This window comes from Ictalurus furcatus, chromosome 10 (assembly GCF_023375685.1).
Source record: "Ictalurus furcatus strain D&B chromosome 10, Billie_1.0, whole genome shotgun sequence".
In the NCBI taxonomy this organism is placed as follows: Eukaryota; Metazoa; Chordata; class Actinopteri; order Siluriformes; family Ictaluridae; genus Ictalurus; species Ictalurus furcatus.
Window position 1 is genome coordinate 26,106,928 of NC_071264.1, and position 20,923 is coordinate 26,127,850.

General features: G+C 40.8%; 1 protein-coding gene across 5 annotated transcripts in view; it reads right to left on the minus strand.

Moving 5' to 3' along the window:
- The window catches only part of neo1a (neogenin 1a), a 146,365-nt gene extending 133,425 nt beyond the window's left edge, over positions 1-12,940 (minus strand). For 3 of the 5 annotated variants that reach the window (XM_053634273.1, XM_053634272.1, XM_053634276.1), the window contains exon 1: positions 12,271-12,940. In XM_053634273.1, coding sequence (XP_053490248.1) covers positions 12,271-12,355 — 85 coding nt within the window. In that variant the 5' untranslated portion in view covers positions 12,356-12,940. The remainder of the gene's footprint in view (positions 1-12,270) is intronic. The other 2 variants (XM_053634275.1, XM_053634274.1) reach the window with 1 other exon arrangement.
- Between the last annotated feature and the right edge of the window lie 7,983 nt (positions 12,941-20,923).

Here is a 20,923-nt window from a genome sequence, read left to right on the forward strand (position 1 = left end):
TATCAATACGAGCCACTGCAGCACTGACCAAAAACCACAAAGAAAGAAAGAAAAAAAAGTCACAAAATTTTAATTAAACGCGATTGAAACGGTTCCCTCTTCCCTTCCCGATACCACTTCATAAAAACTGCATAGAAGATTGAAAGTAATGAACCGAGACTAGAACGGAGCATGAAAATCATCATCGCTAGATAAACCCCTACATCTATATTTCAATAACAGGTGATATGGTGGATGCAAAATAATTAATGGTGGTGATTACACACGAGGAATAACCAAGAAAAGGTTCAAACAAAAGAGCAGACTCCTTGAAGTCCTGGAATCTAGAGCGCAAGGCCATCTAGAGAGTCTTAAGTTCATTGGAAAGTACAACTGGAGTCAGAATGGAATCACTTACAGTCAGTGTGTATCTCAGTCTTTCCCCAGGGACAGCCCTTGAACCCTGACCTCTTTCACTATCCAACCTGGTTGAGAATCATGCAGGAGTGGGCTGATGTGGGTGGCCCTCCTCAACCCTATCCATCTCTACCCATCTATCATGCCCTCGGATTAAATCGGATTTAAATCCATTACGCTTTCTTCTACAACTCAACACTTAATAGGAAATGTGTTACAGACATGTACACACCTTTAATCACACTATTAACGTCGTGTGGGAGTTTTCACCACATTTTGCGACAGGACACGTACACACACGGCAGGGCTCAACCGTTTGATGACAAACAAGAGAGCACGGCTGCACCCCAAACGAGGTTTGGGACGCAGCCCACGGCTTCAAGGAGTCGTCTATTCACAGGTACAGCATGACAAATAATTAACTGCACTTGAAGCCTTCACAAAATTAAAAATGAAAACACCCAAAACTGTATACGGTCCCATAACGAAGACGAACTCTATGTGGATACGTGAAATTCTGGAGGGAACGTCGGACGGCGGTGTGGGGACGTAATGACGTGTGCCACTTAATCGATCTATGTTCTAGAACGTGTAAAACGGGAACATGAAAGGAATATTCTAAAAGCCACTCATGTAAACTCCTTAATCACAATATTGTCTTATTCAGAATAAGGCCAGTGATTACATTACTGCTGTCCGTGTAAACGTCGTACATGACTCAGTGCTAATTAGAATATTGCCAAATTCCGATTAACATCAGAATATTGACGTGCATGTAAATGTAGTCATTGATAAAAACGTGCATATGTCATCTTGTGTGTTTGTTAGTAGTAGAAAGCTGCAATATCAAGCTATTTTAAAACTATAAAAACCAACTTTAAGAGAGGGAGAAGAGAAGTAAATAAATAAAACAAACAATTTTGAAAAAAAAAATTTTTTAAAAAGGAAATAATTACAAAACGTATAAAATAAAAACAAAAAAGCCAATCAGGGAAAAAAAAACGTGGGTAGATAGGTAAACAGACAGACAGACAGACAGACAGACAGGTAGACAGGTAGACAGGTAGATGGGTGTGTAACATAACAGAGGGACATACTTTGGACTGTAAAATCTGTAGAATTGCAAAAAGGGGGAAATGGCGTGGCCGATTCTTAAAATCATTCCGTTTCCCCGATACTGCCCCAGCTCTGGTGTTAACGTGGTTCGTGTTAGTGGTAAAGCGGTATTTGTGGCAGGAGAAGAAACGCACAGAAAGGTGTGCTAGGTATTTCATTTCTAATACCTCAGGGTTACAACCTTCTGATCTGCTGTTCGGAAGTGAAATAGTTTGCACTGCCATCGTATCTATGCCCTTTTCAGTATGGGTTAACTCAAGAATGATGGCAGTAAATGAAACCTTGTACAAAAAAAATAAATAAAACAAAATACACTATGGAAATGGGAAAGGAAAATAAGAACTGAACATCAGGTGTCATTTTATTCAATCCATTCGTTCAGCATATTAAAAAGAATTTAGTGCAGGCTTCAGGTAGATAAACGCACACGCTCGAGTCTCTTTCTGGCGAACTCATTAAGCTTTTACACTCACAACTGGCTTCCCGCCTTAACGGCATTTCGGCATAAACACGTCCCCCCTGAGGTCCTGGGACATGTGTCCATGGGCCCAGTGCTGGAATGCCAAGTCCGTTCTGCAGGTGTTCATTCTGGCTTTGTCTCCGGCATCCTTATTTTCCTGCGGTTCAAATCTAATCCATCACAGGTCATGAGTCGAGGTTTTGGGGTCAGATGCCGAGGAGTGATAGAGAGTACGGACAGCTGCTTTCTATCACGCTTTTGCTTATGCCCTTAGACCAAAGGAAACACTTTGGCTCTCGTTGTGCACGCACAGCAGAAGTATGACCCCGGCCCACCACAGACACTAAACCAGGCCCCCTCTGATTGTCCAATAAACACCAATGAATAATGACTTGGAACGCTTTGAACAACCCCCGGGTTCACATATACGCATTTACGTACATCGACGGAAGACGTGCCTCATAAATGGAGTTGTGTGACTTGAAAATCACAGGGAAAAAAAAAATAAACAATGGAGGGCTTGGTGGATTCCATTATAATTTAATTTTGCTCTGTAAACCTTTCAGTGTTTGCATTTATCCCTAAGTAAGCACCGTGAGAGATGAGAAATTCCATTACATGACAGCTGTGCATTAAAGAGGCTGTAATGTGCAGTCCCCACACGCTCTCTGACTCCTATTAGCTCCATCAGGATCAACACTGAGGATCTCGCAGGCCTCCCGAACGGCTTTCTATCCACCTCAGCACTTTCAGACTGCAAGTTCACCTTGGAAGTGACCACACAGCATAACAAAATATGCACTGGTTTCATGAGGAAGGTTATAGAATGTTATAGAAGCATGAGCAAAACCACAGACCTGAAGATGCTCCCAGAGAGGTTAATTAGCCAGGATTATACAAAGAGAGACCAAAAATGGGATTAAAAAGCAGCTCCAGCAGCCTGTTTTTTTCCTGTTAAAATACCATCTGCCTCACCAGCCGCTGGACGCCCCTGAGGGGGGTCACCTACAGAGAAATGTCCAGTGTGCTTTTAATTTGCTAGTAGAAGCTATATAGGGGTGTGTATTTCGGTCATTTTTACATCTCAAATACTCGACAGACAGAACGAGCGAGTCTGTTAATTCCCCAGATCTCATCACAAATTCATAATGCATGTTGCCCCCTTGATTAACCTAAACCTGGCTGGCTTTACATTTCCCAGAGGAAGCACATCTTAGTTTCTTTGTTGTTCTAAAATGGGGAGAGCCGGCCGGTGGGTGAGAATTAGCAGGTGACCAAATTGGTGGGGACGATGGGGGGGCGGCGGGGAAGCACTTGGAATTAAATCAACCTTCCTTTACGCCATGTTCGAGTCTGAGCTTCGTCTTCAGTTGGAAAACATATGAAATATGCTTTACATCAAATTCAAAAAGTTGCACCACTTGATATTTTGCTTAAAATCCCAATGTGCTACTTTTCCTCCTTTGATCCCATAAGTGAATAAGAGCAAAGTGTTTGCTTTTGGAGCCAGGCAGTACAGCGGGGCCTTTCTGGACCTTTGAGATAAACCAGCTGCCAGCCTCAGCACAGCGGAGATCTTCACCACGTCTGGAGGTGCCAAGAGCCACAGGCGGAGTTCTGGCAGGCTGGCAGAGTGTTTCAACACACTCACAATTCTTCCTCTGTGATGGACCCTACACCCTACAGCACTTCAAGTGTGGTTTTTTCCACTGATCTAGAGGGTGGGCCCCTGCAGCGCCAGTCAAAAGCTTCCCAGCACTGTGACTGAATGGGTACACTTAAGTCATTTTCAGTGATCTTAGCTCTTGGAGTCTTTATACAGAGCAGCTGCTCATGCTGCATGACTAGGACCGTTAACAGGTACGTCCTTTGTACATTGCTTAAGAAATCCAAGATAGAACAGCATAAGCTAGATCTACTTATCGCAATCGGTCCAAACAGGCCAATTCGATTCTTCGAGTGCACCTGAGAACTGGATTAGTATAGCCGGATTTAATTGTTCCAGATAACCGTGTGCGCTCAAATCTTTCCTCGACAGGACGAAATCATGAACAGCGAGTCAACAATCGGCTAATGCAAATGGGAACTGGGGAAGCCATTAGAAATTTTCTTTATTTCACACAAACAAGCACAGTTCAGTTTGATGTAGTAGTTAATATGGCTTTGAGTTCTTTAACTAATGAAGGTGTGCCACTGTTTTGGTTTATTACTGCTAGTCTAAAGAAACTGTTTGATCAGACAAAAAAAAAAAAAAAAAAAAAAAGTGTACATAGGTAGTAAAATGGTACAATTTCTCACATCCCTATGTTAACAATTTTTTTATTATTATTAATTCAAGGCCTCGCAATAGCAGCTACATGACCTCAATTTAGTAATTGTGCAGTGCATTTAAGTAATACATCATGCAGGGGAGTTTCTGTTTATAAAGCTGTTGTTCTCTTGGTAACTTGGTAGACTTGGTAACTCTGACAACTGCTTCAAAAGAACAGACAAATCCCAGATTATGCAAAATTGTAAACATAAATCAGTAATCCACAAAGGAAGAACCAGCCCCAGGACTCAAAACTTACATCAATGCATTTTTACCATTTTTTTTTTATTTTTATGGTTTATATATTTATTTCAGTGGCATCAAGCCTTTATGGTTGGCCATGAGGCTGATGAAGATTTAAATACCAAAACGATTGGGAATGATTTCCTGTGTGTACGTTGTGTGACTTTAATGCTAGCGTCCACGTGTTGCCAAAGCAACCGACTCATCGAAGTCCATCTTCGAGGACCAAGCTTAAAAGCATTCAATTACTGAACTCATGTCCTAGATGCAGAAAACAACCCGAAATTCTGAAGCCACAAAATGTAGGTCATTTCTTTTGCCTCCAACATGACAAGTACAACAAGCTGAGCACCCATGGGTTTCTCCCAAGATTAAATACAACTCGGAAAACAGGTCAGAAACGAAATTCCAGTCCTCTTTTCATGAGGGATGATCTAGGAGAAGAGAGGAGGATGGCGAGAGAAAAAGAACAATACTAATTAATTTGGTGCAGGGCTGCGAGTTGCCAGGCCGCCTTTGCTTGGTGGAAAAAGAGATGGGCAGCAAAGTATGCTAGCAAACTGGGTCAGTGTTAAACGGATTCAAAACATTCCCTCCTCTAAACCGGACCTCATAAATGGCTTTAATCTGGGTGACATTCAAGTTTACATTTGTTCTGATTCATGTACAGCAAAATAATGATCACCAACTGATAGGAGGTGTTCGCCTGACTAGCCTCTTAAAACTCATCATGCTAATTCTTGGAATGCACCCAAAGAGTCAGATAAAAACAAGATGCTCTGCTGAAGAGGATCTACAATGCCAGAAGGCATCGGGAAATCAAATTAGGATAATCTACAGTTTGCCAGGTCCTTATTATTCACTTTAAATAATGCACAGGATTGGCCAATGTTTTTTTCTGAGAGCTGAATAAAGGTACGTGACAAACCAGGAAGGACAGCGTTAAAACTATAGCTTGTTCTTGGTCACATTATGTAGCACTAGAGGGACAAGCAACATTTAACGAGTTTAACGTTTAACATTCACGAGGGCTTTGATGAGGTTCCATTACATTCTCTAATCCGATTTTAACTTAAGGAAAGATTTGCTCAGCGCTGTTTCCTCATCTCCAGGGAAGCAGGGGAAATGACCTAAATGTAGTCAGGGCCAGGCTTCGCTCCACCGAGCAGGACTTTTCACAGCTCACAAGCACTGTAATCCGTGCCAGCTGCTGAAAACTGGCAGGGAACGTGGCGGTAGAAGTTCACCCACAGAACAAGTCAGAGTGCTACAATTAACAGCTACAGGGAAGACCATCGGTTCGTAGTTGTTGGGGACGGGGGAGGCGGTATCTACAGCGCTACCGTCCAAATTCAGACGTAGCAGCCATTTGAAAAGTGAAAGGAGACAAAACAACAATTCGACCGTGAAGATTTATTTATTTATTTATTTTTAAATGATGCACTGTTCCTGAACCACATTTTCAGAATTGGTGTGCAAGCGTTTGCTTTGAATTTTAAGCATACGAACTGTCCAACCAACAATTACGCAGCCCGAGTGCAACTTGTGCCAGAAACGCAGGAGATGACGCCAACATCTGATTGCTGTCTATTCATATTATAATCATTATTTACAAAGCTGCCATTGAGCTTGTTCAAGTTGGAAGCAAACTGGCATAGCTGCGACAACACACCTCAAATATTTTCTCATTTTTCTTTTTTGTTCGTTCCATTCGTTCGTCTTCAGTAACTACTTTATCCTGGTCAGGGCTGCAGTGTATCCAGAACCTATCCCAGAAACACTGGACATGAGATTGGAATACACCCTGGATGGGGCGCCAGTCAATCACAGTGTACAACACACACACACACTCGAACAGGGCAATTTAGAGTCACCGATCCACCTATTGGCATGTTTTTGGGAGGTGGCAGGAAACCAGAGAATGTGGAGCAAACCCACACAGACATGCGAAGAACATAGAAAACTCCACACAGACAGTAACCCGAGCTTGAAATGGGGATCCTGGAGCTGTGAGGTGGCAACGCTACCCTCTGCACCAATGCGCAACCCTTGCTTGTTCCAAATGCTCTCAAATTTTACTATCCACCCTGATACTAATTCATCAGGGGGCCGACTCGGCTATTTTTGCTGTGCAATAAAAGAGGAAGCATGATATCGGAATGAGTAAACACTGCTTTGAGCTAAATGTAGGACCGATCAAGGAACACATCAGGGCATCCCACTCAAGCAGATCTTCTAGGTCAAAGAAACCATGCTAGATAGCATTTTTAAGCAACACATCCCAAAGTAGATTTAGGTAGAAATGCCATCGGAACAGTTACTCTGCATGGTCAGAGGCCTACAATGGACGAAGAGCGGTTTCCCTTCAAATGCCATGTGCGTAATCTTTGCTGTGAGAATACGGAATACGAAGTTGACCTCTGCTTACCAAGAAGCTCAGTAATCTCAGAACAATACAGCAGTGGAAGCACAGTGCTTAGGATTCTGTGCTCGCAAGTGAAAGTTTGTCAGTTCAAACACCAGAGAGCCACTACTAGGCCCTTGAGGAATGCCCTTAAATCTGAACTGCTTAGCTGTATGCTTTGGCTGAATCAGTATGAGAAATGAAATACAAGTATATACATACATACACACACACACACACACACACACACACACCTATTCCCCATACACAGCTTTAGACCCGACTCAGAGAAGATTTTTGTTTATCCATTAAGCTTCCTTGCACAAGTAAAGAGTGCGAGTCTCTTGATTTTTAGCCTTGCCATGTTGTGAGTCTCTGTGCCAATTCCGGCCCCCCTCTTTCCTCCTGAACTCAGACTGACAGCTCTCACGTGTAGAGAGCTGTAGATGACCATCACGTATCTCTTTTCCCCAAGAATGACACATGGCTTCATGCCAGCGAGTCCTATCGTCCATGGCGACAAAAATCGCACACTGTCAATCATGGTTCATTTAAAATTCTTTTTGCAAGCCCTCATTTGCACATTAGGCAATTAGCCAAGAGCCTATTGTCCATCTAAATTAATAAAGCAAACCGAAGGCTGGATCTCTCAGCTGGGGGTTATTGTCATGTCCTGCCTCCAGAAAGATTCACTTGCTGACAATTCTGAATTTATTACGCTGATATTGATCTTTGTTTTTCTGACATTTGAAAACATACAGCTGGATCGGTTATCATGACTTACGATAGCAGGCGTAATGGAGTGTAATGGGCCGATACCGACTCTATCCGACAAACAAGCTGAGACAATATCAAGACCAAAAAAAAAAAAAAAAACGCATCCAGCACCGAAGCTCAGACAAGCTGAACATCTACTCAGCTGACAGAAACAAGCTCACAGGGACAGACGCATGGCAGCCTGTAGCAAACACGCTTATCCTGTAGAAGAAATATTTTCAGCTGCTCTATTTAGCGATTTCACTCATCCGTGACTGAATCTTTGCACATAAGTCATATTTAAGTACCTATTACAAAATAGATATAATGAGGCATCCATTTGAAAATTCTTCAAATAAAATATCATGCACATATTTATATACAGAATGTAGCGTATTACGACTGTGATCGGCAATGTATTGTAAAACCCGTATGAAAGAGCTCATTAGCGTTTTGTAGCCTTCTGCATAATCAGTATTGCAAAAGGGTAATATTACAACACTAATAACAAGTGATCTATTGTGTAGTCCTAACAGAAAGATGATGAAAATTAACATCACTAATGGCTGACACTGAAACAGCCACCAGCAATGGTCTAGGCCAGGGGCGTGTCAACTGGTGGACTGTGGTCTGGATGCAGACCCGGAAAAGTATTCGAATGGACAGAATCAGGTACATGAACAAATATACCAAAAATCTAGTAGTCGGTACCGATACCATTAAAAGTACACGATACTCGATACCAAAGTCGATACCACGGTGTGGTATAAAAAAAAAAAAAAATTTAATTTTTATTGCACTTTCACATTTATTAAGTTTTCTCATGCCACAATATAACACACAAGTAGGCATGACAAAACTTGAGCTGGTCAATTATGACCGAATTTAGGAACATATTGTGAGCCATGACACATTAATTTACCTTCTGATAAACTAAATTAAATAATTTCGGTTAATTTTACAGACTGTATGCAAAAAAAAAACCCGTTAACCCTTTCCACCTTGTAAACAAATACAATAAACATCAATGTTCAATCTTTGAAGTCTGCTCCTCTTAAATATATTTAAATCTACACTATTAGACATTTTCCACGGTCATGGTTCTGGACTGGAGTCAGTTCTCGAGCCGCTCTGTGTATATTGTGTATATATCTGAATAATCTCATATAGGATGTGATTGGGTGAGTTCATTTATCCGTCAGAGGCAAAGCGCTTTAGTTTAATGGTGTTCATTAGGGACGCACCGATCAGGATTTTTACAGCCGATACCGATCCAGATACCGATCTTTTTTTGTTTAAACTTTAATCAGGAGGTCTGTCATAAACAGTTAAATGTAAGCTCTCTGCTCATGGTCACTGTTAATTGAATTAAAATAATAGCAATGAGATATTGTTGGTTAATTGATAAATAACCAAGCATAAAATATTTATTTTTAAATATTTTAAACAATAGCGAGTCCTAATTAAAAGTAGATTAACACAAGCATGATCCATATTAGGAAAAAGGCTAATAGCCTTCTAAGAAGATAGCGAACTAAACTTAATGTCAAATTGATATTAAATGCAACCCATAGTAATTAAACATCATTTCATTTATATTTTATGAAGTTATTATAATATCTATTTTTTTTTATATTAAATGAATTATTTATAACTGAGCACATTTTCTGTCTTTACATTTTAGTAGTTATTTTTGTTTGTTTATCAGTTTTAGATGGGTTCCCCAGTACAGTGTTCCATGTCTGCAGATAATAGTGTGTTTTGGGGGGGATTAATCAAAACATGGAAACTGGAGATGCCTTTTCTAGTGATATCTGGCAACCATAATTTTAAATGAAGTGAATTAGAGTTAGTGAAGGAGAGCGGCAGCGTACTCTATGTTTACAGACTGAACATTTGCTAATCTTCATTATGATTGGTGAGGAATTTTTTAATAAAGAAGTTTGAATTAAACCCACCTTGTAGCGTTAGTATTATTATTAATTTACGCCGCCCAAAGCCGCTGTGTCTACACGAGCAGGTGCAAGTTCAGGTCATTTTGCGGGATCAATAAAAGATGGCGTTTGTGAGATTGGGAAATTGAGAGAAGCAGATGATCAGTGTTACTCGTCATCATAATGGCTTCTCTGTAGTATTTCCACACTTGTTCGGTTGACTGAGGTGATGAAAAGCAGTGTGAAAGTAACTGTTGCGTGGTGTAGTTGCATTTTGGACTTCCTGTAGTTTTTATTCCGATTGCATTATACAACTCTGAACAGGTCACTCGCACCGGTGCGAATAAATATTTATTCACAGTGGCACAAAGTACTTTTCAGTCACAAATGCGAGTGAAATGGTCGCACTGTGGAGCCCTGAGTTTATCTGCAATGTTTTTTCCTGTTCGGCATGATGATGTTTAATGTCCCCGACAACCTCTGTAGTGCCATTTAGCATCATGTTAATGTCATGATTTCTCCTCGAGCAAAGCGCTGGAGCTCGCAGAGACACTGGCAGCTCGAGGGTTAAAATGCTAACTCCGTTTCGGGGTTTTGGAACTACAAAATGACGTCATCCCTGCACCGCCCTATGGTGATTGGCTGTAAGTTTAGGAATCCCTTGATTTGATCTGTTGCAGAGTTTTCTATTAGCGGAGGACGAACTTTAAACGTTAATATCGCAGTCGATCATGTTCATGTAATCGTGGGAAGTCAGAATCCTAATCGCGATCGATATTCGATTAACTGTGCAGCCCTAGCCATCAACTAAACAAATGGTTAAGCACTAAAAAGTTCAGACATCATTCAGTCATGTTAGTCGCTTACCTGTAGCTTTGTAAGAAAGCAATTTTATACAACTGGACCTTTAGTCAAGAACTTTTTGCAGAATATGGCAAGGAAAACATAAGATCTCTCGTATTATGACAAAAAATAAGAGGTAAGACATTTCTAAGACATTGCAGAGAAAGTGGTTAAACCCATTATACAATCTCAGGATTAACCCAAAAAAACAGAACACATGCAGGATTTCCAACAGCATGAGGGGTTAAAAGGAAACCGTCATGAAACACCAGCAAGACCTCCAATACCTCCAAGGCCATTTTTTCTTCCTTTTGGGTGAATAACCAAAAAAAAAAAAAAAGGTAGCAGTGTCCAACTCTGTCAACTACATGCAACCTAACCCCTTAAAAATACTGCTTATGGTTCACATTAGACCTCAAAGGCATGTTTCAAATAAACAGATATTTGCAGATGGGCATCCAACAGTTAGTAATTTGAAACTCGCTGCTCGCACACAGATCCCCGGCCAATTTTCTGGAACCAATCAAAACTCTCAAAGGGACTCCCTGTTCCCCCTTAATCTCCCGCTTTTATTACTTCCCAGACACAGTCTACCCATTCCACCCAGCCCCCACCCAGCCCCCCATCCGTCTCTTTTGTACTGATCTGCAGCAAAGCCCTGGATTTCTTTTAACCACGGCACGGCGCTTCTTGTGCAGGACAGCAGCTTTCATCAGCTCCCAAACACAAAAACGTCCCCGGACTGGATTCGAGCCTCGTCTATCAGCTTCACACAAGGCGTTTCGGATTATTCATCGTCTGCCAAGACTAGCAAACCGGCAGACACATCAGACGTGATCTCAAAATGCAACAGCTGAGAAACAAACTGCAGGGTTGTTTTTATTTCCTTGTGGGATTCACGTTCACGTTTTTAAACAAAATTCGAGGAAAATGGTTTTCGTGCTCAGGCATTAATCGGTTATTATAAGGGGAAAAAACTCCAAGCCACAGATTTCCTCCGGCTAAACATGTGTTCTGTGTTTATCAAGGAGAGTTTGGCCATTCATAAGTAATCATCTCAACCAAACAAATAGAAATTGACATACATTATATAACGCATATATCTCATGATTCATTGTACTTTGAACAATCCACTGATGTATCATGTACTTGCAATTGAATTATGCATACACCAACCCACCAGTGTGCCTTTATAAAGGAAGAACATTAACATATTATACCATGTGCACCATGTGGCACAATGTTAACCAATATTAACTCAGGATTAACCCCCCCCCCAAAAAAGAAAAAAACATAAGGGGCTGCAGTGCTACTTCACAGTTCAGCAGAAATACTTTCATAGTAAATGATTACTTTTATTTTAAATTCTGACCCATCTTCTTCACTATTAATGTGACAGAAAGACGCATAGGTTTAAAAAAAAAAAAAAAAAAAAAAAAGGATCAACGAGAATATCCATTTGAATTTCTAGTGATGGTTTATTTCCGTGCACTTAATTGCTTATCAGTGAACTCAAATTTTACTCATTGTAGTTCTTTGTCAATTTGCACACAAAATAAATAAATAAATAAATAAATGAAATAAAATGCACACTGCAACTTTAACACTGCACGTGAAGCATTGACCACCACTTAAAGGTTACCAGCAGTGACTGTTTGTTTTGCTGCAGCTGAAACGAAATCACAGCAGTGTTCAGCTGTTAAGTCAGACAGCCACGTTCCTAGGACCCTTTGCACTCCTGAATAAGTGCACTGCTTTCAAACAAAACCAAACCAAACCAAACCAAACCAAAGCTCCACGCACTTACCTTTCTGAGCGCGTGCAGGCGCGAGCGAGCACGCAGAGGTGAGGCAGAGGAGAGAGAGGAGCACGCGCGCTCCCCGCTCCGCCATCACTTTCAGCTCAAACAAAACAAAACAAAACAAAAAATATGTTAGTTTCGTCTCCAACAAACAGCAAAAGTCCACGGAGTCCGTGCTAGAAAATCCGGCCCCGACCCTCTCCCTCTCCCGATCACACAGTTTTCACCCTGCGCGCGCCTCCGAAACCATCCGCGAGCCGGTCACTTCGGAAAAGTCGCCCTGAGAAACATGGAGCTGGCGGCCGAAGAGAAAACTTGGCGAGGCGGAGAAAAAAAAATCACATCAATCCATACCGGCGGCGGAGCGGTTCACTGCGCAGAACCGCGGGGACGAAACACGGAGCTCAGCGAGAACACAAAGCAGAGGATCCGAAAAGAAACACGATTAGAAACTCTGACTCTGTGTGTTGTGGTTTTTTCCCCGAGAGCAATCTGAGCAAAATGCCCCGGCTGGGTAGAAGAGCGCAACAGCGGCGTGGAAAGGGCAGAATTCAGCTCGGATTCCCGGAAACCATGAACCGGAGTTTTAAACCCGGAACATGGATTGACGTGGAGAGCTATAAACTGCGGAAAGAGCACCGCGTGTAACATCAACTAACTCACACTACTGGATAAAATATACTAATGCTTCCCTGCGCGGGGAAAAACCCCAATAGAAACCCTCTTAGAATCCGTAACTGGAATGGTTTAATGGTTATAATGGGAATTGTATTGGTTTTAATAGAAACTGTAATGGTCTTTCTGGGTGTCTACTGGTAATTTCTGTTGGTGGCATGTTACCAGTTTTCAACATTTGGAGATGATGCTACCCATAAATTGGGGATGATACTACCCGAAAGTTGGGGATGATACTACCCAAAAGTTGGGGATGATACTACCCAAAAGTTGGGGATGATACTACCCAAAAGTTAGGGATGATACTACCCATAAATTGGAGATGATACTACCCAAAAGTTGGGGATGATACTACCCATAAATTGGAGATGATACTACCCAAAAGTTGGGGATGATACTACCCATAAATTGGGGATGATGCTACCCAAAATTTGGGGATGATACTACCCATAAATTGGAGATGATACTACCCATAAATTGGGGATGATACTACCCAAACGTTGGGGATGATACTACCCATAAATTGGGGATGATGCTACCCATAAATTGGAGATGATACTACCCATAAATTGGGGATGATGCTACCCAAAAGTTGGGGATGATACTACCCATAAATTGGGGATGATACTACCCAAAAGTTGGGGATGATACTACCCATAAATTGGGGATGATGCTACCCAAACGTTGGGGATGATACTACCCATAAATTGGGGATGATGCTACCCATAAATTGGAGATGATACTACCCATAAATTGGGGATGATGCTACCCAAAAGTTGGGGATGATACTACCCATAAATTGGGGATGATACTACCCATAAATTGGGGATGATACTACCCAAACGTTGGGGATGATACTACCCATAAATTGGGGATGATGCTACCCATAAATTGGAGATGATACTACCCATAAATTGGGGATGATACTACCCATAAATTGGGGATGATACTACCCGAAAGTTGAGGAGTTTTGGGGGTGCATGTGGGGGGTGGAGGGGGGTCACTTTCAAATGACCGGAATATAAATATAATTTAAATATAAACATATAAATATAAATATCTATATAACATAAAATAACATTACACGTATTAAATGTCTCTTCCAAACAATATGCTATTTTGAGTATCAAGACAGGCACCTGAGAGGTCAATGAACAATATTCATGAATTATGTGTGGCACAAAACAGACACCGTTCATTCAAAAGAATCTCTGCTTGGAGAGAAGTAATAAACATGTAGGCTAACATAACTGTGAGTATAATACTCAGCAAGCTATGATGGTGAACATAAAATTAAGATGAATAAGGCAGTTCAAAATAGATTAAACCCGGATCATTTCTGGTATGTGCACGCTACTGTTTCTGTTCAGATTTTCGGCTTTGTTAAGACTACGTTAACTCACCTGAGATGGTCTGATCTATCCTGTGAGGACGTGCGCCGATAGAGAAGCTTTCCCATTGGCTGAAACCCTCTTCGTTTCCCAAAAAAAAAACTGTAGCCAGTTTAAACTGGAACTCCATCCCCCCTTGAAATTCACTCCCCAGACTCAATCCCCCCATGTCCCCCCATCCTTCATTTCCAGCCCTGGTTATGTCTAGTGTATACCATTAAGGACCAATTATGGTAACAGTTTTAATGGTTTGTAATGGTATTTGTAATGGAAACTATTAGAATTTCTGTTATGATTTCTATTGTTTTTATCTTGATCTCAACAATAGTTAGTACAAATAGCCTAATGGGCCTCATTCACGAAGCTAGATACGAACAGATTTATTTGTAAATTGCTCATAGGAACATTTACACAAGAAATGTGCTTTTCATGAAAATCCCATAAATACCTGAGACTCTTTCCATAAATGTTAATTTATTGAATCCTCACAAAAAAAAAAATGTATCAGTGAAACAACGTCAATGATTATACAGTCAGGTCCATAGGTATGACAATGACACAGTTTTCATTTTTGCCTCTGTACACCACCATTTAAAATGAAACAATCAAGATGTGAATGAAGTGTAGACGTTCAGCTTTAATTCAAGGGGTTTAAAATATATTGCATTAACCGTTTAGGAATTACAGCCATTTTTTACAGAGTCCCTCCAGTTTCACAGGCTCGAAAGTAATTGGACAAACTAACAATCATAAATATTAGGATTGTTTTTATACTTGGATGCAAATCCTTTGCAATCAATGACTGCCTGAAATCTGGAACCCATGGACATCATCAAATGCTGAGTTCCCTGCCTCGAGACGCTTTGCCAGGCCTTTACTGCAGCCGTGTTCGGTTGCTGCTTGTTTGTGGGTCTTTCTGCCTTCAGTTTTGCCTTCAGTAATTAAAAAGCATGCTCAAGTAGGTTGCGGTCGTTGGACATTTAAGAACATTTCATTTCTTTGCCTAAAGAAGCTCTTGGGTTGCTTCGCGGTAGGTTTTGTGTCATTATCCATCTGTACTGTGAGGCACGTCCTATCTGTTTTGCAGGATTTGACTAAATCTGAGCAGATATTATACACTGCTCTATACACTTCAGAATTCATCCTGCTATGTCTATCAGCGGTCACGTCATCAATAAACATCCAGTGACCCGGTTCCATTGGCAGCCGTACATGCCCATGCCATAACACTGCCTCCACCATGTTCGACAGATGATGTGGTATGCTTTGGAACACGAGACCTTCTTTACCTTCTCCATACTCTTCTCTTCACATCATTCTGGTACAAGTTAATCTTGCATCAAGACTGGTCAGGCTTTCTTTTTTTTTAGCAAAGTCTAATCTGGCCTTTCTGTTCTTGAATGTTACCAGTGGTTTGCATCTTGAGGTAAACCATCAGTATTTACATCCATGAAGGCGTCCCTTGATTGTAGACTTAGACAATGATACGCCTATCTCCTCCAGAGTGTTCTTGACTTGGATAGATGTTGTGAATGGGTTTTTCTTCAACAAGGAAAGAAATCTGAGGTCATCTACTTTAATTGTCTTCTGTGGTCTTCCAGGCCTTTTATTGTTGCTGAGCTCGCCAGTGCATTCCTTCTTTTTAAGAATGTACCAAATTGTTGATTTGGCCACTCCTAAAGTTTCTGCTGTTTCCCTGATAGGTCTGTTTTGTTTTTTCAGCCTAACGATGGCTTCCTTAATTTGCATTGACACCTCTTTGGATCTCATATTGAGAGTTCCCATGAACAGCTATCAAGTAGAAATTCTGTGGTGGAATCAACTCCGGAACTTTTATCTCCTCAATTTGTCATGACAGCGAGGAAACAGGCCACGCCTGGCAATGAAACTGCTAATCAGTCAACTGACCAATTACATTTTCACAGGCTAAAAAATGGTTGTAATTCCTGAACAGTTAATGCAATATTTTTGTTAAACCCCTTGAACTAAGGCTGAAAGTCCACACTTCAATCACAGCTTGACTGCTTCGTTTCAAAAATACGAAAATTGTGTCACTGTCCAAATACTTATGGACCTGACTGTATGTTGTTCCTTATTAAACAACAACATGATTTTCAAATGCATGTGTTATTAGTCTTAGATTATGTGGACAATACAAGTCCATGTGTATGAGCTGTTACTATAGAAACAGTAATGTATTAGAACGAGTACAGTATTATAAGCCTATCATTCATGTTACAGCCGGAAATACAGTCTGAGCTGCGGTTATACAAAAATCATCACTGTTGTCAGAATCTGATTGGTCAGAAGGTGTTGATTCATTTTCACTAACAGCAGCGTTGACAATGCAGTAGTTCTCGCTGCAAGGCTAATCAAAGGCATATATTAATGTACTCATTCAAATACATTATCATTTCTGTAGTAACTTACACAGAGACATGTAGGGTGAACAATCCGCATAATTGAAAGAGATAAAAATGTGCTGTTAGTTAACAAAGTAGCACATATAATCATTGATATGGTGGGGAGATTTTATAAGATTATTTAACATTTATGAAAATAGTTTTCACTGCCAGTGCTTTGTAATGGTCAGTAAGTTTTCCACCATGGAATAATGTCCAGGACAGGAGTTTTCCAGTTTCTCAGTAACATGACAAGCTAATGTTAATTAGTTGTTTATAGCTGCTATAATATAAGTGACATCAGGAACTAACTTGTCTCTAGAATGTTCCACAACATTAAATGTAGCTTCTATTGCTGACAAGTGACTGTTATAAACATATAAAAAGCAATCAAAGAAAAAACATCAGACAAAATAATATCTAATGTCAAATGGAGTCCATCCATCCATCTTCTATACCGCTTATCCTTTTCAGGGTCACAGGGAACCTGGAGCCTATCCCAGGAAGCATTGGGCACAAGGCGGGGTACACCCTGGACAGGGTGCCAGTCCATCGCAGGGCACAATCACATACACATTCACACACCCATTCATACACTACGGACACTTTGGACTCGCCAATCAGCCTACCATGCATGTCTTTGGACTGGGGGAGGAAACCGGAGAATCCGGAGGAAACCCCCGCAGCACGGGGAGAACATGCAAACTCCGCACACACAGGGCCACGGTGGGAATCGAACCCCGACCCTGGAGGCGTGAGGCGAACGTGCTAACCACTTTCCATTTTCCACACTTATCCAACAGATGTGAGGCAGGAGTTTACTACGGCCACATACACAACGCATGAAGCTCAATTTATGCTGCAGGTTGGTACTATTGAGAAATAACTAGGAGTTTAACGGGGTGAGGGGCTGAGCTGCCCAACCGCTGATTTATGTGGATGACAAACGAAAGGAAGCTCTCGTACTATAATTTGATGGAAACGTAAATCATAGCATAATGGTGATAATAATAATAATGATGTAATACAGTTTCACATTGCAGAAATGCCCCCATTTCCAAGATAAGAAGCATTCTGTGACAGCTAATAAATATTGTTTTAGTATGATTCATTTTACATGCATCTGTTTGGGGATTTTATTCTCAGAAGAATATTTATTAACCAGTTCTATATATACACACACGATATGGCTAAATGTTTGTGGACACCTGACTATCACATGCATATGTGCTTGTTGAACATCTTATTCCAATTTTAGTCCCCCTTTGCTGTTATAATAACCTCCACTCTTCTGGGAAGGATTTCCACTGGAATTTGGAGCGTGGCTGTGGGGAGGTCAGGCACTGGTATTGAGTGAGGAGGCCTGGGGTGTTTCGGGGATCCAGTTCATCCCAAAGGTGTTCAGTGGGATTGAGGTCAGGGTTCTGTGCAGGACACTCGAGTTCTTCTACATCAACCTTCTCAAACCATGTCTTCACGGAGCTCGCTTTATGCACAGGGGCATCGTCATGCTGGAACAATTCCAATGAAGGGAAACTGTAATACTACAGCATACAACGACATTCTATACAATTGCATGCTTCTAACATTCTGGCAACAGTTTGTGGAGGAACCACATATGAGTGTGATGGTCAGTTGTCTACAATCTTTTGGCCATATGGTGTATCAGAACTAAGGCACCAACACTCGCATAACATTGTATTCTAAGGCCAACTTAGCCACCCAAACAAGCACGCTGGGCCACTGTCAGTTTGCTACCTGGGATGGTTTTGTTTTCATGTTCACAATGAGAGAACAACTGCAGCAAAATCTATTGAGCTAATTAAATGTTGTTAGCAATTTGCCTCCTTAATTCAGTTAAGTTCCTTCAGGTTCACACAAAATACACTATAATCTTATACACAAGATTAACACTAGTTATGCAAGTACCTCAACCTCATACCAAACCTTAATAAGTGAAGGAGAAAAGATAGCAAGGACTACTAACTAGTCATTAATGAGCCATGCTATTACAGAAGATACTATGTTATAGTGTATACCATGTTTCCCAATCGTGGTCACACTATAAACAGATCATTTTACAGTGTTTCTCTGCTCTAAAACACTTCATTCATCTCATTAGCAAATTAAAAAGCCTTTCCAGAGGTAAAATGGGTGTCCTGGGAGTAAGATAAACACTATAATGTGCAGGGAAGCAGTGTGGAGTAGAAATCACAGTGTTAGCACACATCGGTGTTCTTCATTGATTCGTGTCTCATTCACTGATTACAGCTCTGCCGCATTAAGAATAAACAGCAGGCTGTTGATAAAAATGCAGTTGTTTTTAATGTCATTAGCCTACTTACCAGTGCCATTTGATTTGCTAGGTTTTCTGTGCATTTAATTTAGTCAGTTGCAAGATTATTATTTGTTTTCAGATTTAAGACATGGCCGGCTACCTTTCAGAAACAGACAGAAAATCATTTACAATTTTTTTTTTTTAATTTAACATCTATATCAACATGTCCTCCAAATTTGCTCACTTGAAAGGGGGATTTGTCAGCCTTGTTGTAGAATAGCCACCATTGAAGAGCGCCATCTGCTGGTAAAGTGGAGTTTGTAGTTTCTCTAAGTGGCAAGTTATTGATCTATTATGGTATGCAATTGAAATATTAGTTATAATAGTTATCAACTAATAATGATTTTAAGTCAAAGCATGTTTTTTTTTTTTTTTTAAAAGCCAAGCCTGTTTCCAAGGACAACTGTAAATCTTTCAATGTGTTTATGTGTCATATCACCAATCAGTTTGTGTATTTAGAGACCCATTTAGTGGAAAAGTGACCCAGTAGACTGGCACCCTGTCCAGGGTGTACCCCGCCTTGTGCCCGATGCTCCCTGGGATAGGCTCCAGGTTCCCCGTGACCCTGAAAAGGAGTAAGCGGTAGAAGATGGATGGATGGATGGATGGTGACCCTGTAGTCCTAGCACTTACTTAAAAGGATTAAAAGAAACCTCCACCCTCCACCAGTGAAACACATTAAATATGTTTATATTAAAATATTTCTGATATTCATAGCAATTGTTCCTATAATGACAAGGTATAATGATCGTGTGTTGTGACACATTGTGGAGACATCAATACAAATGTTGGACTCAAAGTTCCACAGTGCAATGCAGCTATACAGCATAGCTGCGCTGAGTTATGGCAGAGACTCGGCTCGGCTAGTTAGAGATCTACAAGATGGCGAAAGTGTTGGCGTTAACAGTGATATTAGCGTGAAAGTTGAAGCTATGGAAGCTGATCTGTTTGAGAAGAGCATTAAGGAGGTGAGAGAGACTAAATGAGTAAAGTGCTGCTGCATCTATCTCTTTAAGTCAGTTGTCACCAACCTGCTTCCTTGAGATCTCCTTGAGATCTACCAAAATCTAACACACCTGCTTTAGTTGATCAAGAACTTCTTAAGGCAACGATTAGATGGTCAGGTGTGCACGATAAGGTTGGAGCTAAAGTCTTCAATTCAATTCAATTCAATTTTATTTGTATCGCGCTTTTAACAATGGACATTGTCTCAAAGCAGCTTCACAGAAATATAAAAACACAGGATACAGATTTTAAGAGTGTGGATTTATCCCAATTGAGTGAGCCGGTGGCGACGGTGGCGAGGAAAAAGTCCATAAGATGATATGAGGATGAAACCTTGAGAGGAACCAGACTCAGAAGGGAACCCGTCCTCATCTGGGTCACAACGGATAGTGTGAAAGCAAAGGAAAGTTCATTATGGCTTGTACATGAAGTCTATGAAGAGTAGCAACCACTGTGAGAATGTCCATGTGGAATTGAGGTCCAAAACCATTTCCATGGTACTTCAGGAAGGTAGATCTCCAGGAACAGGGTTGGTGACTACTTCTTTAAGTAGAGATGAATCAGGTTCTAAAACCTACTGGCACAACTATCAGAAGGTAGTCGAACGGCATTGTGGGTAACGAGGAAACTATTCCAACAAAGAAAAAAAGTCAACTAAGAGTTAAATTACAAAATAAATATTGTACGTGGTTGAAGATCACATCTTAATTGTAAAGATTAATACGCAGGATGGATTTTTCCTTTAAAGGGTCTCCTTTTAAGGCAGTAGAGGTGTCGGGTTAGCAAAACTAAAGAAACGTTTGGCATTTCTGATGTCATTTGACAGTATAAAAGCCTAAAATTCTCAT